This window comes from Camponotus floridanus, unplaced genomic scaffold, assembly GCF_003227725.1.
Source record: "Camponotus floridanus strain SB8 unplaced genomic scaffold, Cflo_v7.5 scaffold138, whole genome shotgun sequence".
Classification (NCBI taxonomy): Eukaryota; Metazoa; Arthropoda; class Insecta; order Hymenoptera; family Formicidae; genus Camponotus; species Camponotus floridanus.
Window position 1 is genome coordinate 1 of NW_020229257.1, and position 17,993 is coordinate 17,993.

Here is a 17,993-nt window from a genome sequence, read left to right on the forward strand (position 1 = left end):
CATTTTTAACTCTCGTTGGCAGATTGGTTAGAAATATCTCTATTTTATAGATTAAATATTTGTCGATTAAAACCTTTATTTTTATAAAATTGTTTTTTATAGAGACCGATATATAATAGAATTTTAGAATATTTCATGTATGTCCATCATACAATTGCAACAAAAATATCATCTGTCTTTATTAAAAATATTTTTCCATTACTTTTTCACTTTAATTTTTACTCACGTATTGTCCCACCAACGGAGAGTTAGAAGCAATGGATTTCTTCATGCATTTATAAATCCTTTGCTTCAAAATAAAAATGGTTGTCACTTACCGGCACTGATGCGCAACAGCGGAATTGATATTGAAGCTACGTTGTCTGTAACATACAAATATAAAATGCAAATTACATCAATGTTTAAAATAATTAATATTTTAAGAAATTTATTATTGGATTCATTGAATTTTATGTCCGATGTGCGCAATTATAAATAGATATATAAATATAAAATAATTTTATAATTAATTAATTTTTTCAAGTAGAACCTTTAGACAGAATTATATAGAAAGAAATATTACAAAAATTTTCCCAATTTTTTCTTGTTTAAATCATTCACATGAATCAAATTAATAAATTAATTCATTCATTTATATACAATTAATATAAATAATAATATTCACCATCAGGTTGTTCCGCTGGTGCAGGATGCCTCTCCTAGGCCTGCTCCTCCTCTCAGATCATCTGGGTTGTTCTATAACATACAAATAGAAGATCTAAATTGTAATAATGTTCAAAATAATTATTATTTTAAAAATTATTGTATGTATTGAATTTTATATCCGACGCATATAATAATAGCAGATTAATAAAATAAAATATTACTAATAATTCTTGAATAACTTTATAAAACCTTTACAAGATTATAAATTTTATATAAAAATCTTTTTCTTTAAAATTCGTATTTAAATCATATGAATAAAAAAATCAAATTACGATTAATTGCTTAATTTAAATTATAATAAATATATTCAATATTTAATTTATATATATATATATATATATATATATATATATATAATTGCAAATAAATAAACTATTTACCAGACGGTTGCTCTGCCGAAGCTCGATGCCTCTCCTAGGCCTCCTCCTCCTCTCAGTCTTAATCGCGCGAAACTTTTAGCGGCATTCCCGCACTCACGTGCGATATTTTTATATCGCTATTTTCGCACTTTTACGCGCGATACTGAACGGCACTCCTGCACTATTCGATACGATTAAAAATTTTCTGTTTTGTCGCGCGATGTATATATTTAATATATATATACTTTAAACGGCACTCCCGGTTTCGGTACGAGCGAAAATCCCGTTTCACTTTTACAAGAGTCATCTTCGAGTCAACAGGTTGGGAATTCAACGCATCTTACCTCCGAACAAGAGTTAAGTCCGAAACGGAAGAAAACTATCGATTGATGGAATCAACGCGAATGGAGTTCACTCGACTCTTGTCCGCGCCTAATATCCTATCTCAGACGGAACAAGAAAAGGGATCCATTAACGACGATTCCAAGCAATCGATCGAATCCTAACCGATCCGTACCGAACTGGAGCCAGAAGCAGAGCGTGACCTCAATCAGCCGGACTTTTGAGCAAAAGCTCAAAATCGCGCGCCCACATACACAGTACTGGCATCCGCATGCGCGCCGGCATCACCTAAATGCCGCGTTGCACCAGGCGTGAGACAAAGATCGTTGCAGCAACGACTCAATGAACATCCCAGTTAATTGACGTCGGAAGATGACAACTCGATGACATATAAATGAAATTGGGATTGCGAGAAAGTCCAACGCGAAAACGCGATGACGCGATGACGCGAAAAAGCTAAACGCGAAAACGCGGTAACGAGACGCCGCCATCCGCGACACGTTGACGGCACGACGACGCGAAAGGGTACTTAGCTTCCTCTTCAGGCTCCTTGAGATTTATTCTAAATTAAAAAATTTAAAATAAACTTCAAGGCACCATCCAAGTACTAAGCCCTCCCACCGCGACAAGGTGTACCCCGTGGGAGGGTTATATTATATATAATTTTATATATAATATAATATATAATTAATAGATATATAATTATAAATCTTCTTTATAAAACTCAAAATAATTTATTTTGTAAAACTAATTATTACGCGTAATGAATTTGTTGTTTTCATTATTGATATATATATATATAATATATATATATATATATGCAATACATGTATATTAATTCGATTATAGTCGAAAGTTTAATATAATTGAAAGTCACGATAAATAATCGTTTAATTAATAATTAATTTAAGAATATACGACGTATTTCGCACTACGATCTTTATTGCTCGAGTGTCGCTTTATGAATGATACGAAGGCCATACGTTGTACGACTAGCGCGCTATTGTTTACGTCAAATCGAATGCCGTGTTATTGTTCGTTCGTCATATCGAAATATATTGTATTATATTTTATATTACAATATAAGGTAATATAAATATGTTAACGTACGTAAGATATTTCGATGACAAACAGATAATAATATCAATCTTGGCGTAAACAATACGTATTTTTATTATATTATATCATATTATATTATATTATATTATATTATATTTTACATATTTTAATACAGCAATAATTTTTCGATATTGATCGCGATCGCGTCTAGAAAAGATTTAACGGAGCGTCTTGTACTATTACTTTACTCTTTGAGTGTCATCGCGCGAATGATAATAGAACCGAACAAATTAATCAAAAGACCGTGTATTATTATTTTTGTACCGAAAATTTTTCAGACTTATTATTTCCGTTCGTCATATCGAAATATATTGTATTATATTATATTATATTTTATATTATAATATAATATAATAAATACAGCAAATAATTTTTCGATATTGATCGCGATCGCGTCTAGAAAAGGATTTAACGGAGCGTCTTGTATACCACTACTTTACTCTTTGAGTGTCGACGCGCGAATAATAATAGAAGCGAAAAAGTTAGTCCGAAAGACCGTGTTATTATTATTTTTTTATCGAAACATTTTTCAAGACTATAGCATATAAACATTAGCGCGCTATTACGGCACCAAGGTCGATTATTGTTTGTTCGTCATCGAAATATTTTACGTATTTTACGTTCGAAATATTTTACGTTTTAATATATACATATATGTATATATGGAATATATTTAAGTATATAACAGTATTTTAGATTACATAGATTTCTTAATTATAGGATTATTTATTAAAAGATTGATGTATGGAGTCTTTCATTATGTTTAGATTCATGATTCAATTATTTTATTGTGCGTTCTCACAATTCAAAATATTTCAATGATTGAAAAATAAAGCATCGCAGATATATTGTATTTGACTCTATAAATATCTATAAATACTAAAGAAATAATTTCTGCTCGTAAAAATCGATTTCATATCGAAATAATAATTTATTATTTTAGATTTCTGTTACTATAATTCTTAGTTGATTAAATGAATAAATTACGATTAAATGTGATAGAGAATTTTTGTCGCGATTTGTATGTAGATATTAATTATGTGTTATTTATAAAAGTTAATTAATCATATAGTTATAATAAATAATTTTCGGTGTTGATCGCGATCGCATCTAGAAAAGAAATTTAACGGCGTATCATTATATTACTCATTAAAAAATATTAGACAATAACATATAAAATTATATAAATATGAATAAATATGAAATTATATAAATCGTTTCATAATCGGCATGCAGATATTACAAATGCTATCTGCATCTGATTTATATAATTTTTCATATGTCATTGTCTAATATTTTCGAATGTGTAATAATATTAATGTCACGTTGAAGGTAGATTAAAAGATAATCCGAAACGTTCGTATTTATTGTATGTATTGTGACGAGTAATTTACTAATAAATATATACTAATAATTTCAAATATAATAATAATTAAAAGAGAAAGGATTTTTCTTGTGCTCCAGTTATCGCGCTTTTTATTGGCTCTTAGTTATCAATTGTTTAGTTAATTTTTAATTATTATTATTTGAGCCAATTTTTTATTTTAATTTTAATACTTATATTATTTAATATTTAAAAATAATATTTAAAAATAATATTTAAAAATAAACTAGAATATTTTTTGTGTTATAATTTATTTTCAATGATGAACCGTTGTGATAAAAATCACGTAAAAATGGCGGTGGCGATGGTGATGATGGACGATGTGTGATTAATATATTGTATCAAGGAATATATTAATAATTAATTATATTATTAATACAGGGAGAGAAAGACCACCCAAAACTTTAGATTTGTATTAAAAATTTAGTGTTTTGCATTATCGATACTTGTGTTACTGACGAAACAATCCAAAATAATGTTACCTACTGAAAACATTCATGATTTAGCTTCGTAGTTCATGTCCACGTTTTTATTTCAGAGGGCGTATTGCCTTTAGGAATTACCCAAGTGATCTATGATGTTTCTTATTCTTCTTTCTGATTGAAATTAATTGAGGCAAATATTTTTTTAATTAAACGGTAGTATATATTAAATTACATATAATAATGGCGATGGTGGTGATAGATAATGTGTGATTAATATAATATAATATAATATAATATCGGGTAATATATTTTAATAATTATACTTGATAGATAGATAGATAGATAGATAGATAGATAAATAGATAGAGAGAGAGAGATCACAAAACTTATTTATATTACAAATTTATTTAATATATACAAATGTTTTGCGTTACTTATGTTATCGACATTTTGTGTACGAGGCATGGAATATAATCCGAAATTATGTTACCCATTGAAAACATTCGTAGATTTGACTACGTAGTTCATGTTTATATTTTTTTGTTTATAGGATGCATTGCTTTCAGAGATCGCCTAAAAGCAGACTATGACAAAACAGAGTGAAAACTATGAACAATTTTGTTGTTTGTTTTATAGATTTTAAAAATGGCTTGTCGTATGCTACATATTTGTAGAGTTGTAAATAATTTGATAAAAATGTTCAATCTGTAAACAATGGTAACGCAAATGAAATATATCATTGTCTCTAAATTATTATATGTAATTAACATATAATATGTATTTAAAATTAATTTATCAATTTAATTCTAATAAAATTATGAAATTTTTTTCAGGTATATATTATTGTTTAATATTGTTTAATTTATTGCTTGTCAGTCATTCACATTTATTAAAAATAGTCACTTTATTAAATAATGTGAGAAACTCTATGTTCTTTGCGAATAGTAAGTAGAACTTTTATGGATATAGCATTTTGATAATAGTTTATATTTACAGTAGAAAATAGTTTGTATTTCACTATGCTTTTGTTCTATAGGACCTGAAGATGAATTATGAAAGGATGTGACAAGTATCAGTAATGCAGGAAGACGCAGAGGTAGATCAAGAAGAGTAATGAAAAGAGAGGCCTAAATAAGGAGCAAATTATTGGCATGGGAAAAATTCCAATACAATTTCCTGGTCTGAACACTTCTGTGTTTAGAGGGAAAGAATTAATTCAACAGCTGAAACTGCTTGTAAATCTTGAAAGAAAGCAAAAACTTATGGAATTACCACAAAGTCAGACCAGACCAATGCAAATAAAATTATCGCCATTGGAATGTGGTTGGAGGAGTGTTACAATGGATGGCAGAAGCATTGAATCAGATCTTATTGGAAAAGGTTAATATTTATGCTATTATTGGATTATGGTTAAATGGTTAAATTACACACATACAAAAATCATGTGATACGATGTCTATTTTCAATTTTTTTTTTTTTGATGTTTCAGTTCTAAATATTAGAATCATATATAATTAATATCTTTGTTTTCTGCAGATACATTTGAAAGTTTTGAAACCTGGATTTTGGAAAACAAAATGATAACTTGTATGACCAGTAATTTAGCACGTAAGACTAGAATCAATTCATTTATAGTAACTGGGAATGGAAATGGATTGGCTGGATTTGCGTTATCAAAAGCCAAAGCATCCCTAAAGACGATTAAAAATAGGGCTGGTCAAAGATTAATGTATATTTCTACATATAAGGAACACACTGGTAAGAAAATAATTGTCAATACTATATAATATAAAATTTATTTCTTCTCTTTTAATATCACTTTGTATTTTTCAGTGTTACATGATTTCTTTACACAGTTTACATAGTTTGAGAATATAAAAATATTGTAAAAAAATATTTGTAAAGAAAATTCATGAAGGATAATGGGCTTGTTTGTCATCATGCGATAAAAGCATGTTGCGAGAGAATTGGCATAAAGGATATGTATACCAAAGTACAAGGAGGAATGTAAAAGCATTCTTTGGTTGGTTTATTGCAATAGGTGTGAATATAAAGTTTTTGAAGGCATATTATACTTTTTATTTAATTTATATTAGAAAGAAACATTTTTTATTTATAAAAATATATATACATATATATATATATATATATATATATATATATATATATATATGTTAGACATAAAGTTAAAAAAAACGTGGATTGTGTCGATTAATTAATTAATTGTTTTATTTAATTATCAATTTATATATGTATATTATTAACAATAATTTTTTGTTTACTTAAACTTTATAAGGTTGTACATAAGAAACAATCTTTTTTATTTAGTATTTCAAGCATATTTTCATAGAACTTTAATTTAATTATTATATTATTAAAAATATTGAACAAAATAAAGAATTAAAGCTGGCTTTCTCTGTAGTCTCATGGCAGATTATATCAGTAATCATACTTTAATTATTGCAATATATCATGGAACAAATCAATCTCAAAATAATGGAAATATTTGCAGAAATATCAACAACTTGCAGATGAAAAATGATAGCATTTAGTCAAAGTTAAATCAGAAAATGGGAATTATCCAGTAGTACTTGTTTCACCAGCGCAAATCAGAAAATCAGAAGTACCGTCCAATAAGTCTCTCGATTTTATGCAGTATGTAATGGACAAAAGAATGGTGTTGAAAAAGAAGAAATTACTGCCATTCTTTACTAAACTTCCGTCTTACAAAAGAAAATGGAATGTTGGATTTGAACGAACGAGAAACTCCGACGAAACGAAAATACAATTGTTAGCGAAATATGGAAAACTGCATTTTCTGATAGAAAAATATCCAGAGGCACAAATATTTTATAAACGAAAACCACGCGAAGATGAAACAATAGAATAAAGAAGCCGTATAATCATTGTACTTTTATGTATAAACGTTTCACAAAATAAAATCTTTATAAATGAAGTGTTACATTAGAAATATTAGTATTAAAGTAAAATTAAATATCCATGTGAGATTTAAAATTTTTTGTCCTTTTTCTTTGGAATTTTTTGTACTTTTTTTCTAAAGATTCTTTAAGCGAGAACTGCTTCTTTCGCAAGATTATTGAACAATTTGAATATTTGATGTTTTTTTAGTAGTCTAAATTTCGTGAAAAAATTCGAGAGAAAATTAGATTTTATCGTATTACTGCACATATCGATTAAATGCTATATCAAATATGTTGTGTAAATATTTTAATTTTTTTGTATACGATTTATTTTTTATTCTATCGATGTTTTCATAGTGATGCATCTTGAGCACTTTGCTTCATATGTTTGCAATAAAAATATATTAAAGCAAATTATTTTGCAAATTTATTATTCTAATTTTTATTTAGAAAAGTTAAGATTAAAAAAAACGTACGAATTTTTTCAGATATTTCTATTGAAAAAAACGAATCAGATAAAACTGACTTTCCTGTATATTTTAAATGTGCCAAAAGATTTGCTCTTTATTCCACTTACTGCAATAATGTACACTAAAAATGACAGATCTATATTAAAAATGATAGATTAGTAGTATATTTAGTAATTGGAAAGAAAGAGAGCAGAAATGAAAAGTGCATCTATGATCTAGAGAATCTAAAAGAATAAAAAACAAATCTAAAAATAATACATAAAGATTAATATTATGTATTTTTTTCATGAGGAATGTGGAGCGCACATTTATGCATTTATTTATTTAGATGAGATTTACTTTAGGGCACATTCAGTATTCAACTTTAATTTTATTTTCTCTTTTTACGATATATAAGTATAACATAATTATCTGCATATGCTATCATTTTTGTATGCTTACAGTGATACAGAAACAACATTACGAGTACTATATTTACAGATAACATCTGGATAATAAAAAAAGCACCAAAAGTCTAATGGTGAAAAAAGGGTAAATATTGTAGACCAACATAAGTATCAACCAATTATTCCATCGCTCTGTTTCATTAGAGTTGCAATTTTCTTTTATAATATCATGAATATTGTAAATAGGATAAAGATTTCAGTATGTTTCAAATAAATTTATATATTTTATGTATGTAATACTGCGCACACATATTAAAAGGTGATAATATCGCAGTTATAATAAGATACAATCCTGGCAATGTAGCAATTTTTGGATTCTGAAAATAATTTAATTTGATTTATTTTTGAGAAATGCGCACAATACTTGAGAGCAAGTTATTTTTGTGCCATGTATTACCTGTGTTTAAAAACTTCCACACACAGTATCATATTGTCTGCGATATATGAAAAGCTTCATCGATGAAATAAATGGTTGAATATGATTGAGATATAAGAAAAGTACTTGTAATGTAGTAATATAGTACTTGCAATGAATAACGTTAATGTGGAATACATAAATATTTTATATTTTAATTTCATATAATCGAGATGAGATAAGATACTTATGACTACTTTAAAAATGTGTCCACAAATATCATGTAACTTCAATAGCTGCACATTCGTCAAATTAATCCTATTACGTTAAATGAATCACAGCAGCTTGTTTTAATTTAATCTAACCTAACCAATTATATCATATGCTTCTCATTAAAATGTGTAAAACTGTACGTCGCACATCTAATACGATTAATATAATACGTAATAAAATGTAATACACTAATGAAATAATTAAATATTATTTTTGAAAGCATGATAAAATCCAGGGAGCATACGCTTGTATTTACATTCGACAACCGAAGATACTGAGAGGTTAGGATAGGTTAGGTTAGATTAGGTTAGATCGAAAAAATTTATCGTTTGACGGTTGGCAGCCCTACGAGATAGGCTGTGCAGCACTGCGCGCGCGTATACAAAATAAATTTGAAATCGCTTCTAGCCGAACCATCTTCACGCGATCGACTTTATTTGAATTGTACCGAATCGAATTATGATGCCGATTTGTCCGAATGTAATTCGGGACATCGCGATGCTGTATAAGCGTCGAATGAGCACAAATTATCACGCAAATATGATAAATCAAATCTACTCACCGGCTGTTCCACAGGCCGCTCCTCCGGACAATTCGCTCGCCTCGGGACGTCCCATTCCGATCTTGATGCACACAAATCCACACGATATCATCAACGCGAACGCGCGACACTTTATTCGGTACTCCCAATACTCGCTCGCATCCGATAATCATCATCAAGGGCGCGAATAACGCGACGCAATTTCGCTCCATCTTCGCAATGACGCCATCACTGAATATCGTCAAAAATCGCTGTCGCGCGTTTCCATCGACACACTATGAAAGTCGCGCGATCATCCTTAGCACTTTCGACGCTCGTTCACTCGCGATATTCGTTTAAAAACGGTTAAAAGACGCGAAAAATGCGGATGTACGACGATCCGTGTAACTGCGTATGACTCCGAGTCGCGTATGACGCGTATGACGTAGCAGTGACGTACTGTGACATCGCAGTCACGCGCCAACATGGCGGCCGAACCACTGCGCATTCGTTTCTGCGCATGGCCATCCCTGGGCTCAACGTTCGCGTAACTTTGATTTCTGAAAGCACATAATGATAAATATATAATGATAGAATCAATTAATCATATTGGTCATATATGTAGACTTGCCCGAAGAAACAGAGAAAAAATTGAGAGATATTTTTAATTTCTTTTTCTTTTAGTAAAGGATGGAAATGTCTATTCATTGGCTTGTTCTTTTTTTCCTCTTTCGCGCAATTTCGATTCAATATATAACGTAGAAAATTCATAGTATATTATGCTAATGATATGAATTACGAATGATTCGATTGTTTTATCGCGCTTTTCCAAAGCCAAATCTTATAATATTTAGTTTTGCATTTTAAAAGACTGAGAGCGATTCATATACAGAGTTTGAAGAGATATCCAATGCAAGACAAATTATACTTGCGTTGATTAGTATTCATCAATACCGACCTGTTAATCGCGAATACGTACAACACTTTCACACATTTTTTTCGCAAAGAACGATGTACGAAATGCAATATTTCGCGCCTCGCGTTTCACTCATGCAGCCATCTTTCTTTGCTGTTTAGTATCGCCATCTGCATTCGCGTTAAACGCCAGAATTACGTAGTCTAAATACTTTTCGAGTGCCGGTAAAGTCATCATTTTGTGCATGTCGGTAAATTGTTAGAATCACGTCGCGCAAGCATGATTTTTTTATTTGTAACATAACAAAATATGTAATTAAAAATTCATGTAAAGCACGTATTTTTAATCAAATTACATATGCTTATTCCGTTACTCTAATACTTGTACGTTAACAGATTTAGGTTGCACACATTGCATAAAGCTTCCAGAGAAAAATATCTAGAGGCACAATTATTTTATAAACGAAAATCATGCGAAGATGAAACAATAGATTAAAGTAGCCGTATAATCATTGTACTTTTATGTATAAACGTTTCACAAAATAAAATCTTTATAAATGAAGTGTTACATTAAAAATATTAGTATAAAATTAAATATCCATGTGAGATTTAAAATTTTTTGTCCTTTTTTTTTTCTTTAGAATTTTTTGTACTTTTTTTTCTAAAGATTCTTTAGAAAAGCGAGAACTGCTTCTTTCGCAAGACTATTGAACAATTTGAACATTTGATATTTTTTTAGTAGTTTAAATTTCGTGAAAAAATTCGAGAGAAAATTAGATTTTATCGTATTACTGCACATATCGATTAAATGCTATATCAAATATGTAGTGTAAATATTTTAATTTTTTTGTATACGATCTACTTTTTATTCTATCGATGTTTTCATAGTGATGCACCTTGAGCACTTTGCTTCATATGTTTGCAATAAAAATATATTAAAGCAAATTATTTTGCAAATTTATTATTCTAATTTTTATTTAGAAAGATTAAAATTAAAAAAGACGTATGAATTTTTTCAGATATTTCTATTGAAAAAAACGTATCAGATAAAACTGACTTTCCTGTACATTTTAAATGTGCCAAAAGATTTGCTCTTTATTCCACTTACTGCAATAATGTACACTAAAAATGACAGATTTATATTAAAAATGATAGATCTATATTTAGTACTTGGAAAGAAAGAGAGCAGAAATGAAAAGTGCATCTAGAGAATTTAAAAGAATAAAAAACAAATCTAAAAATAATACATAAAGATTAATATTATGTATTTTTTTCATGAGGAATGTGGAGCGCACATTTATGCATTTATTTATTTAGATGAGATTTACTTTAGAGCACATTCAGTATTCAACTTTAATTTTATTTTCTCTTTCTTATGATATATAAATATAATACATAATTACCTGCAAATGCTATCATTTTTGTGTGCTTACAGTGATGCAGAAACAACATTACGAGTACTATATTTACAGATACCATCTGTATAAAAAAAGCACCAAAAGTCTAATGATGAAAAAAGGGTAAATATTGACCAGCATAAGTATCAACCAATTATTCCACCGCTTTGTTTCATTAGAGTTGCAATTTTCTTTTATAATATCATAAATATTATAAATAAGATCGAGATTTCAGTACGTTTCAAATAAATTTATATATTTTATGTATGTAATACTGCGCACACATATTAAAAGGTGATAATATCGCAGTTATAATAAGGTACAATCCTGGCAATGTAGTGATTTTTGGATCCTGAAAATAATTTAATTTGATTTATTTTTGAGAAATGCGCACAATACTTGAGAGCAAATTATTTTTGTGCCACGTATTACCTGTGTAAAATTCCACACACAATATCATATTGTCTGCGGTATATGAAAAGCTTCATCGATGAAATATGATTGAGATATAAGAATATAGTACTTCTAATGAATAACGTTAATTTTTGTACTACGATATAAGTAATATAGTACTTGTAATGAATAACGTAAATGTGGAATACATAAATATTTTATATTTTAATTTCATATAATCGAGATGAGATAAGACACTCATGATTACTTTAAAAATGTGTCCACAAATATCATGTAACTTCAATAGCTGCACATTCGTCAAATTAATCCTATTTCGTTAAATGAATCACAGCAGCTTGTTTTAATTTAATCTAACCTAACCAATTATATTATATGCTCCTCATTAAAATGTGTAAAACTGTACGTCGCACATTTAATACGATTAATATAAAAATAATTAAATATTATTTAATATTAATATAAAAATTATTAAATATTATTTTTGAAAGCATGATAAAATCCAGGCAGCATATGCTTGTGTTTACATTCGATATCCAAAGACACTGAGAGGTTAGGTTAGGTTAGGTTAGGTTAGATCAAACAAATTTATCGTTTAACAGTTGGCAGCTCTACGAGATGGGTTGTGCAGCACTGCGTGCTCATATACAAAATAAATTTGAAATCGCTTCTAGCCTAACCATCTTCACGCGATCGACTCTATTTGAATTGCACAGCATCGCATCGAATTATGATGCGGCGCCGATTTGTTCGAATGTAATTCGGGACATCGCGATGCTGTATAAGCGTCGAATGAGCACGAATTGTCACGCAAATATAATAAATCAAATCTACTCACCGTTCACCGGCTGTTCCACAGGCCGCTCCTCCTCGGGACAGTTCGCTCGCCTCGGGACGTCCCATTTCGATCTTGATGCACACAAACTCACACGATATTATCAACGCGAACGCGCGATACTTTATTCGGCACTCCCGATACTCGCTCGCATCCGATAATCATCATCAAGGGCGCGAATAACGCGACGCAACTTCGCTCCATCTTCGCGATGACGCCATCACTGAATATCGTCAAAAATCGCTGTCGCGCGTTTCCATCGACACATTATGAAAGTCGCGCGATCATCATTGGACACTCTCAACGCTCGTTCACTCGCGATATTCGTTTAAAAATGGTTAAAAGATGCGAAAAATGCGGATGTACGACGATCCGTGTAACTGCGTGTGACTCCGATTCACGTATGACGCGTATGACGTAGCAGTGACGTAGCAGTCACGCGCTAACATGGCGGCCGAACCACTGTGCAGAAACGAATGCGCAATGGTTCGGCCGCCATGTTGGCGCGTGCTGCTACGTCACTGCACGTCATACGCGTCATACGTGAATCGGAGTCACACGCAGTTACACGGATCGTCGTACATCCGCATTTTTCGCATCTTTTAACCATTTTTAAACGAATATCGCGAGTGAACGAGTGTCGAGAGTGTCCAAGGATGATCGCGCGACTTTCATAATGTGTCGATGGAAACGCGCGACAGCGATTTTTGACGACATTCAGTGATGGCGTCATCGCGAAGATGGAGCGAAGTTGCGTTGCGTTATTCGCGCCCTTGATGATGATTATCGGATGCGTGCGAGTATCGGGAGTGCCGAATAAAGTGTCGCGCGTTCGCGTTGATAATATCGTGTGAGTTTGTGTGCATCAAGATCGGAATGGGACGTCCCGAGGCGAGCGAGTGGAGCGGCCTGTGGAACAGCCGGTGAACGGTGAGTAGATTTGATTTATCATATTTGCGTGACAATTCGTGCTCATTCGACGCTTATACAGCATCGCGATGTCCCGAATTACGTTCGGGCAAATCGGCGCCGCGTCATAATTCGATGCGACGCGATGCAATTCAAATAAAGTCATTCGCGTGAAGATGGTTAGGCTAGAAGCAATTTCAAATTTATTTTGTATACACGCGCGAAGTGCTGCACAACCCATCTCGTAGGGCTCCCAACTGTGAAACGATAAATTTTTCGATAAAATCTAACCTAACCTAACCTCTCAGTGTCTTTGGATGTCGAATGTAAATACAAGCGTATGCTGCCTGGATTTTATCATGCTTTCAAAAATAATATTTAATTATTTCATTAGTGTATTACATTTTATTACGTAGTATATTAATCGTATTAAATGTTTGACGTACAGTTTTACACATTTTAATGAGGAGGATATATAATTGGTTAGATTAGATTAAATTAAAACAAGCTGCTGTGATTTATTTAACGTAATAGGATTAATTTGACGAATGTGCAGCTATTGAAGTTATATGATATTTGTGGACACATTTTTAAAGTTATCATGAGTGTCTTATTTCATCTCGATTACATGAAATTAAAATATAAAATATTTATGTATTCCACATTAACGTTATTCATTACAAGTATTATATTATTTTTCTTATATTTCAATTGTATTCAACCACATTATTTCATCGATGAAGTTTTTTATATATAATTTATTTAATTAATTATTAATTTTAAATCCACGATTCAATTATTTTACTGCGCATTTTCAATCCGAATTTATATTTAAAGGATTGAAAAATAGAAGGATAAAGCGTCGCAGACATATTATATTCGATTCTATAAATATCTATAAATATTAAAGAAATAATTTCTATATTGTCAGACTAATTTTTTCAGTTCTATTATTATTCGTGCGACGACGAGAGTAAAGAGTAAATTAATGGCGCGAGACGCTCTTTTAAATTCCTTTTCTAAACGAGATCGCGATCAATATTGAAAAATTGTTTGCTGTATTAAAATACGTAAAATATAATACATAATAAATATAATACATAATATAATACATGAAATATAATACATAATATATAAAATATAACATATAATATAATATAATATAATATATCTATAAATGTTAAAGAAATAATTTCTGTTCGCATAAAAATCGATATATCGAAATAGGCAATGTCCACGAGTATTGGCAGTGGGTAACATACGATTCAAATTAAACATCTGTGTTATCCACTGAAAATATTCGTAGATATTGGCATTGTAGTTCCTGTCCACATTTTTATGTCCATAGAGGTCGCATCGCTTTCAGAGATCACCTAACCTAAAAGCGGACCATGGCGTTTTTCATTCTTCTCTCTGGATTTACGTAACAATGGATATATCGACTCCAACTAACCTCAATCACAGTGGACTTGCACACAATACAGATGGATTTTTAAGTATTCCCATCGAATCGTCAGCCCTAGATGCTTTAGCAACCAAACGGAGAAGGTAAATATCAATTACATTATATATGAATTAATTTTTTTTCAAACATGCATTATATATATTGACACAAGACAACCTCTAAACTAAATTGTATTATTTATTTTCTTTTTGTTTAAAGCTCTTCGCGTACGATAAAACGCAAGAAGTTTGATGATGAGGTGGTGGAAACAACGTTCAATCTACAACCACCTGCTACAAGTGCTAAATCAACATCAAAATCGCGAACAGTTTCTGTATCTGCCGGTCCTATAGATGTTCTACCAACGCAAACATTACCTACTCCAATACCAATTCCAACCACCTTGGCACAATCAGATAGATGTAATCGTAGACCCACTAGACCAAGCGGATCAAATCCTGGACGAAAAAACAAAAAGAATAAGAATCACTCTCATTCTATCAATGCTACTAAAGATCTCGGACGATGGAAACCTGCTGATGATTTAGCATTGATTACTGGTGTACAACAAACAAATGATTTGAGAATGGTATTTAATTAGTTTTTACATTCTTTTACTTTACCTTTTTTTATGATATTAATAAAAATAATGTATATAATATTTTTAAAATTCTGTTGCATAACTGTTCAAGGTTCATCGAGGTACAAAGTTTTCTTGCCGCTTTACATTGCAAGAGATACAACAAAGATGGTATGCACTATTGTATGACAGTGCAGTGTCACGCGTAGCTGTGCAAGCTATGCGTAATTTACATCCTGAATTGATAGCCAGCGTGCAAGCGAGAACTTTGTATAGCAAGACTGAGGAAGATCTATTGGGTACCATTAAATCAGTGAGTATTATAGAAATATCTTAAGTAAAACAAATATGTTTGAGAAAAATAAACGAGCGATTAAATTAACTGATTTAATTTTTACTATTGCTATATCTTAATTGCATTATTTTAAAAATATAATCTTTTATTTTGTTTTAGACTTCTCAACCAACACCAGAAGTATTTCAAGAATTACTTGAAGCAAATGCACATACATTTTATCCAGCTAGAACTGCAAAAGCATTACATAGCCATTGGCAGCTAATGAAGCAATATCACCTATTACCAGACCAGACAGTGCAAAGTTTACCACGAGGTGAACATGTATTGAACTTTTCAGATGCTGAAGATATGATTAATGATACCGAATTGATGGAACCGAAAGATGAATTGATAGATGCTGAATTGACAACAACAGATAGAAAGAATAAAAGGGAAATTAAAGTATTGGAAAATGAACTTGGCAGATGGCAGGTGCTTGTTGATAGTGTAACAGGTGCCAATCCCCCAGAATTTGATAATCAAACTTTAGCCATTCTAAGAGGAAGACTGGTCAGATATCTCATGAGATCAAGGGAGGTAAGAAATAAATAATTATTTTTTTTATTTATATTATATTTATGTAAAATATAACTTGTCTTATTTTTGAAAAATTTTTATATCTTTTTCCAGATAAGTGTAGGACGTTCTACAAAGGATCACACTGTTGATGTGGATCTTAGTTTAGAAGGTCCGGCTTGGAAAGTTTCACGTCGACAAGGTACCATTCGTTTGAGAAATAATGGGGACTTCTTTCTGTCATCTGAAGGAAAACGACCGATTTTTGTAGATAGCAGACCAATTCTGGCTGGCAATAAAATGAAATTAAATAACAATAGTGTAATTGAGGTAATTATTATGATTTTCTCAACATATTGAATTAATTTGGATAGATTTCTTTCAAAAAAATATTCTTCCAAGAAATGTATTCAACTTTTAATTGCATTTTCTATATATGTTTTTTTCACAGATTGCAGGACTAAGATTCACATTTTTAATAAATCAGGAACTTATTTCTGTGATACGACAAGAGGCTGTCAAATTAAATTTGAATCCTTGAAATATTTGAAAGAACACAAAAGACAATATTAATTGTCGTTTATATAACTGGTAATTAATTGCTTTTCTTAAATATGATCTACTTTTTGCATTTGAGAATAGCACATACTTTCCTTGTATATCTTTACATATATTAATGTATATCTTTATCTTATATAATATTTAGTTGTCTATAATTGTTGTCTGTAATTATTTATATAAAACCATAATTTCTATAAAAGAGAATTAATTTTTTTGAGCAAATCAAAAAATGACAAATCAAATTCAATATTATATTTATTTCATAATGTAGTAATTTAGATTTGCATATATACTTTCTTTGGAAAAACAATAGACTTGATCATTATATATGCTTATATATTTTATTTCATTCATTCTTAGTATTAATAATTCATTCTTAGTAATAATCATTTTTGTGTTCAAAGTAAAATAAAAATGAATAATAATGTATGTGTGTGTATGTGTGTGTGTGTGTTAAAAGAAAAATGAGAAGTACATTGTATAAACTTAATTTAATTGTAAATTGCATATATATATTTCTCTATGTACATCCCTATAATAAGCGAATTAAAACCTGTTGTGTAAAATTCAAAAGTTTTATACACTCGCATATAACAGAACAAGAACGATCGAATATTTTATGCGTATTCAACAATCTCAAAGTATAAGTGGTTTTGTACATAAATAAAAAAATCTTGCTATTCGATATAATCTGATGAATGTGTGAGATAATAAAAAAGCAAATCATCAAAGATCTTTGTCGCATATTCCAGGACAAAATTAATTTCGC

At 30.4% G+C, this 17,993-nt stretch overlaps 2 protein-coding genes and 1 long non-coding RNA gene across 5 annotated transcripts; 2 read left to right on the forward strand and 1 right to left on the reverse strand.

Moving 5' to 3' along the window:
• Positions 1 to 172: 172 nt before the first annotated feature.
• LOC112637173 lies at positions 173 to 1,232 on the reverse strand. Its single transcript, XR_003122447.1, has 3 exons — positions 1,086 to 1,232; positions 665 to 735; positions 173 to 362 (listed from the first exon to the last, which is right to left on the reverse strand). It is a non-coding gene; the product is annotated as an uncharacterized LOC112637173 (long non-coding RNA).
• Positions 1,233 to 5,143: 3,911 nt separating this feature from the next.
• Positions 5,144 to 7,271, forward strand: LOC112637172 (28S ribosomal protein S5, mitochondrial-like). Of its 3 annotated transcripts, none has more exons than XR_003122446.1 (5): positions 5,144 to 5,278; positions 5,371 to 5,714; positions 5,871 to 6,092; positions 6,168 to 6,375; positions 6,847 to 7,271. XR_003122446.1 is itself a non-coding variant. In XM_025406263.1 (4 exons), the coding sequence occupies exons 2-4, from the start codon at positions 5,486 to 5,488 to the stop codon at positions 6,197 to 6,199; spliced, it is 483 nt and encodes a 160-aa protein (XP_025262048.1). In that variant the 5' UTR covers positions 5,144 to 5,278; positions 5,371 to 5,485; the 3' UTR covers positions 6,200 to 6,432. The 3 variants fall into 3 exon arrangements, 1 of the variants encoding a protein (XP_025262048.1); XR_003122445.1 differs by lacking the exon at positions 6,847 to 7,271 and adding an exon at positions 6,757 to 6,803; XM_025406263.1 differs by lacking the exon at positions 6,847 to 7,271 and having other exon boundaries at positions 6,168 to 6,432.
• Positions 7,272 to 15,134: 7,863 nt separating this feature from the next.
• On the forward strand, positions 15,135 to 17,325 carry LOC105248069 (microspherule protein 1). The gene is made up of 6 exons (XM_011252639.3): positions 15,135 to 15,334; positions 15,450 to 15,819; positions 15,923 to 16,123; positions 16,265 to 16,684; positions 16,778 to 16,993; positions 17,115 to 17,325. Exons 1-6 carry the CDS (start codon positions 15,216 to 15,218, stop codon positions 17,202 to 17,204), a joined length of 1,416 nt encoding a protein of 471 aa, XP_011250941.1. The 5' UTR covers positions 15,135 to 15,215; the 3' UTR covers positions 17,205 to 17,325.
• The last annotated feature ends 668 nt before the right edge of the window (positions 17,326 to 17,993 follow it).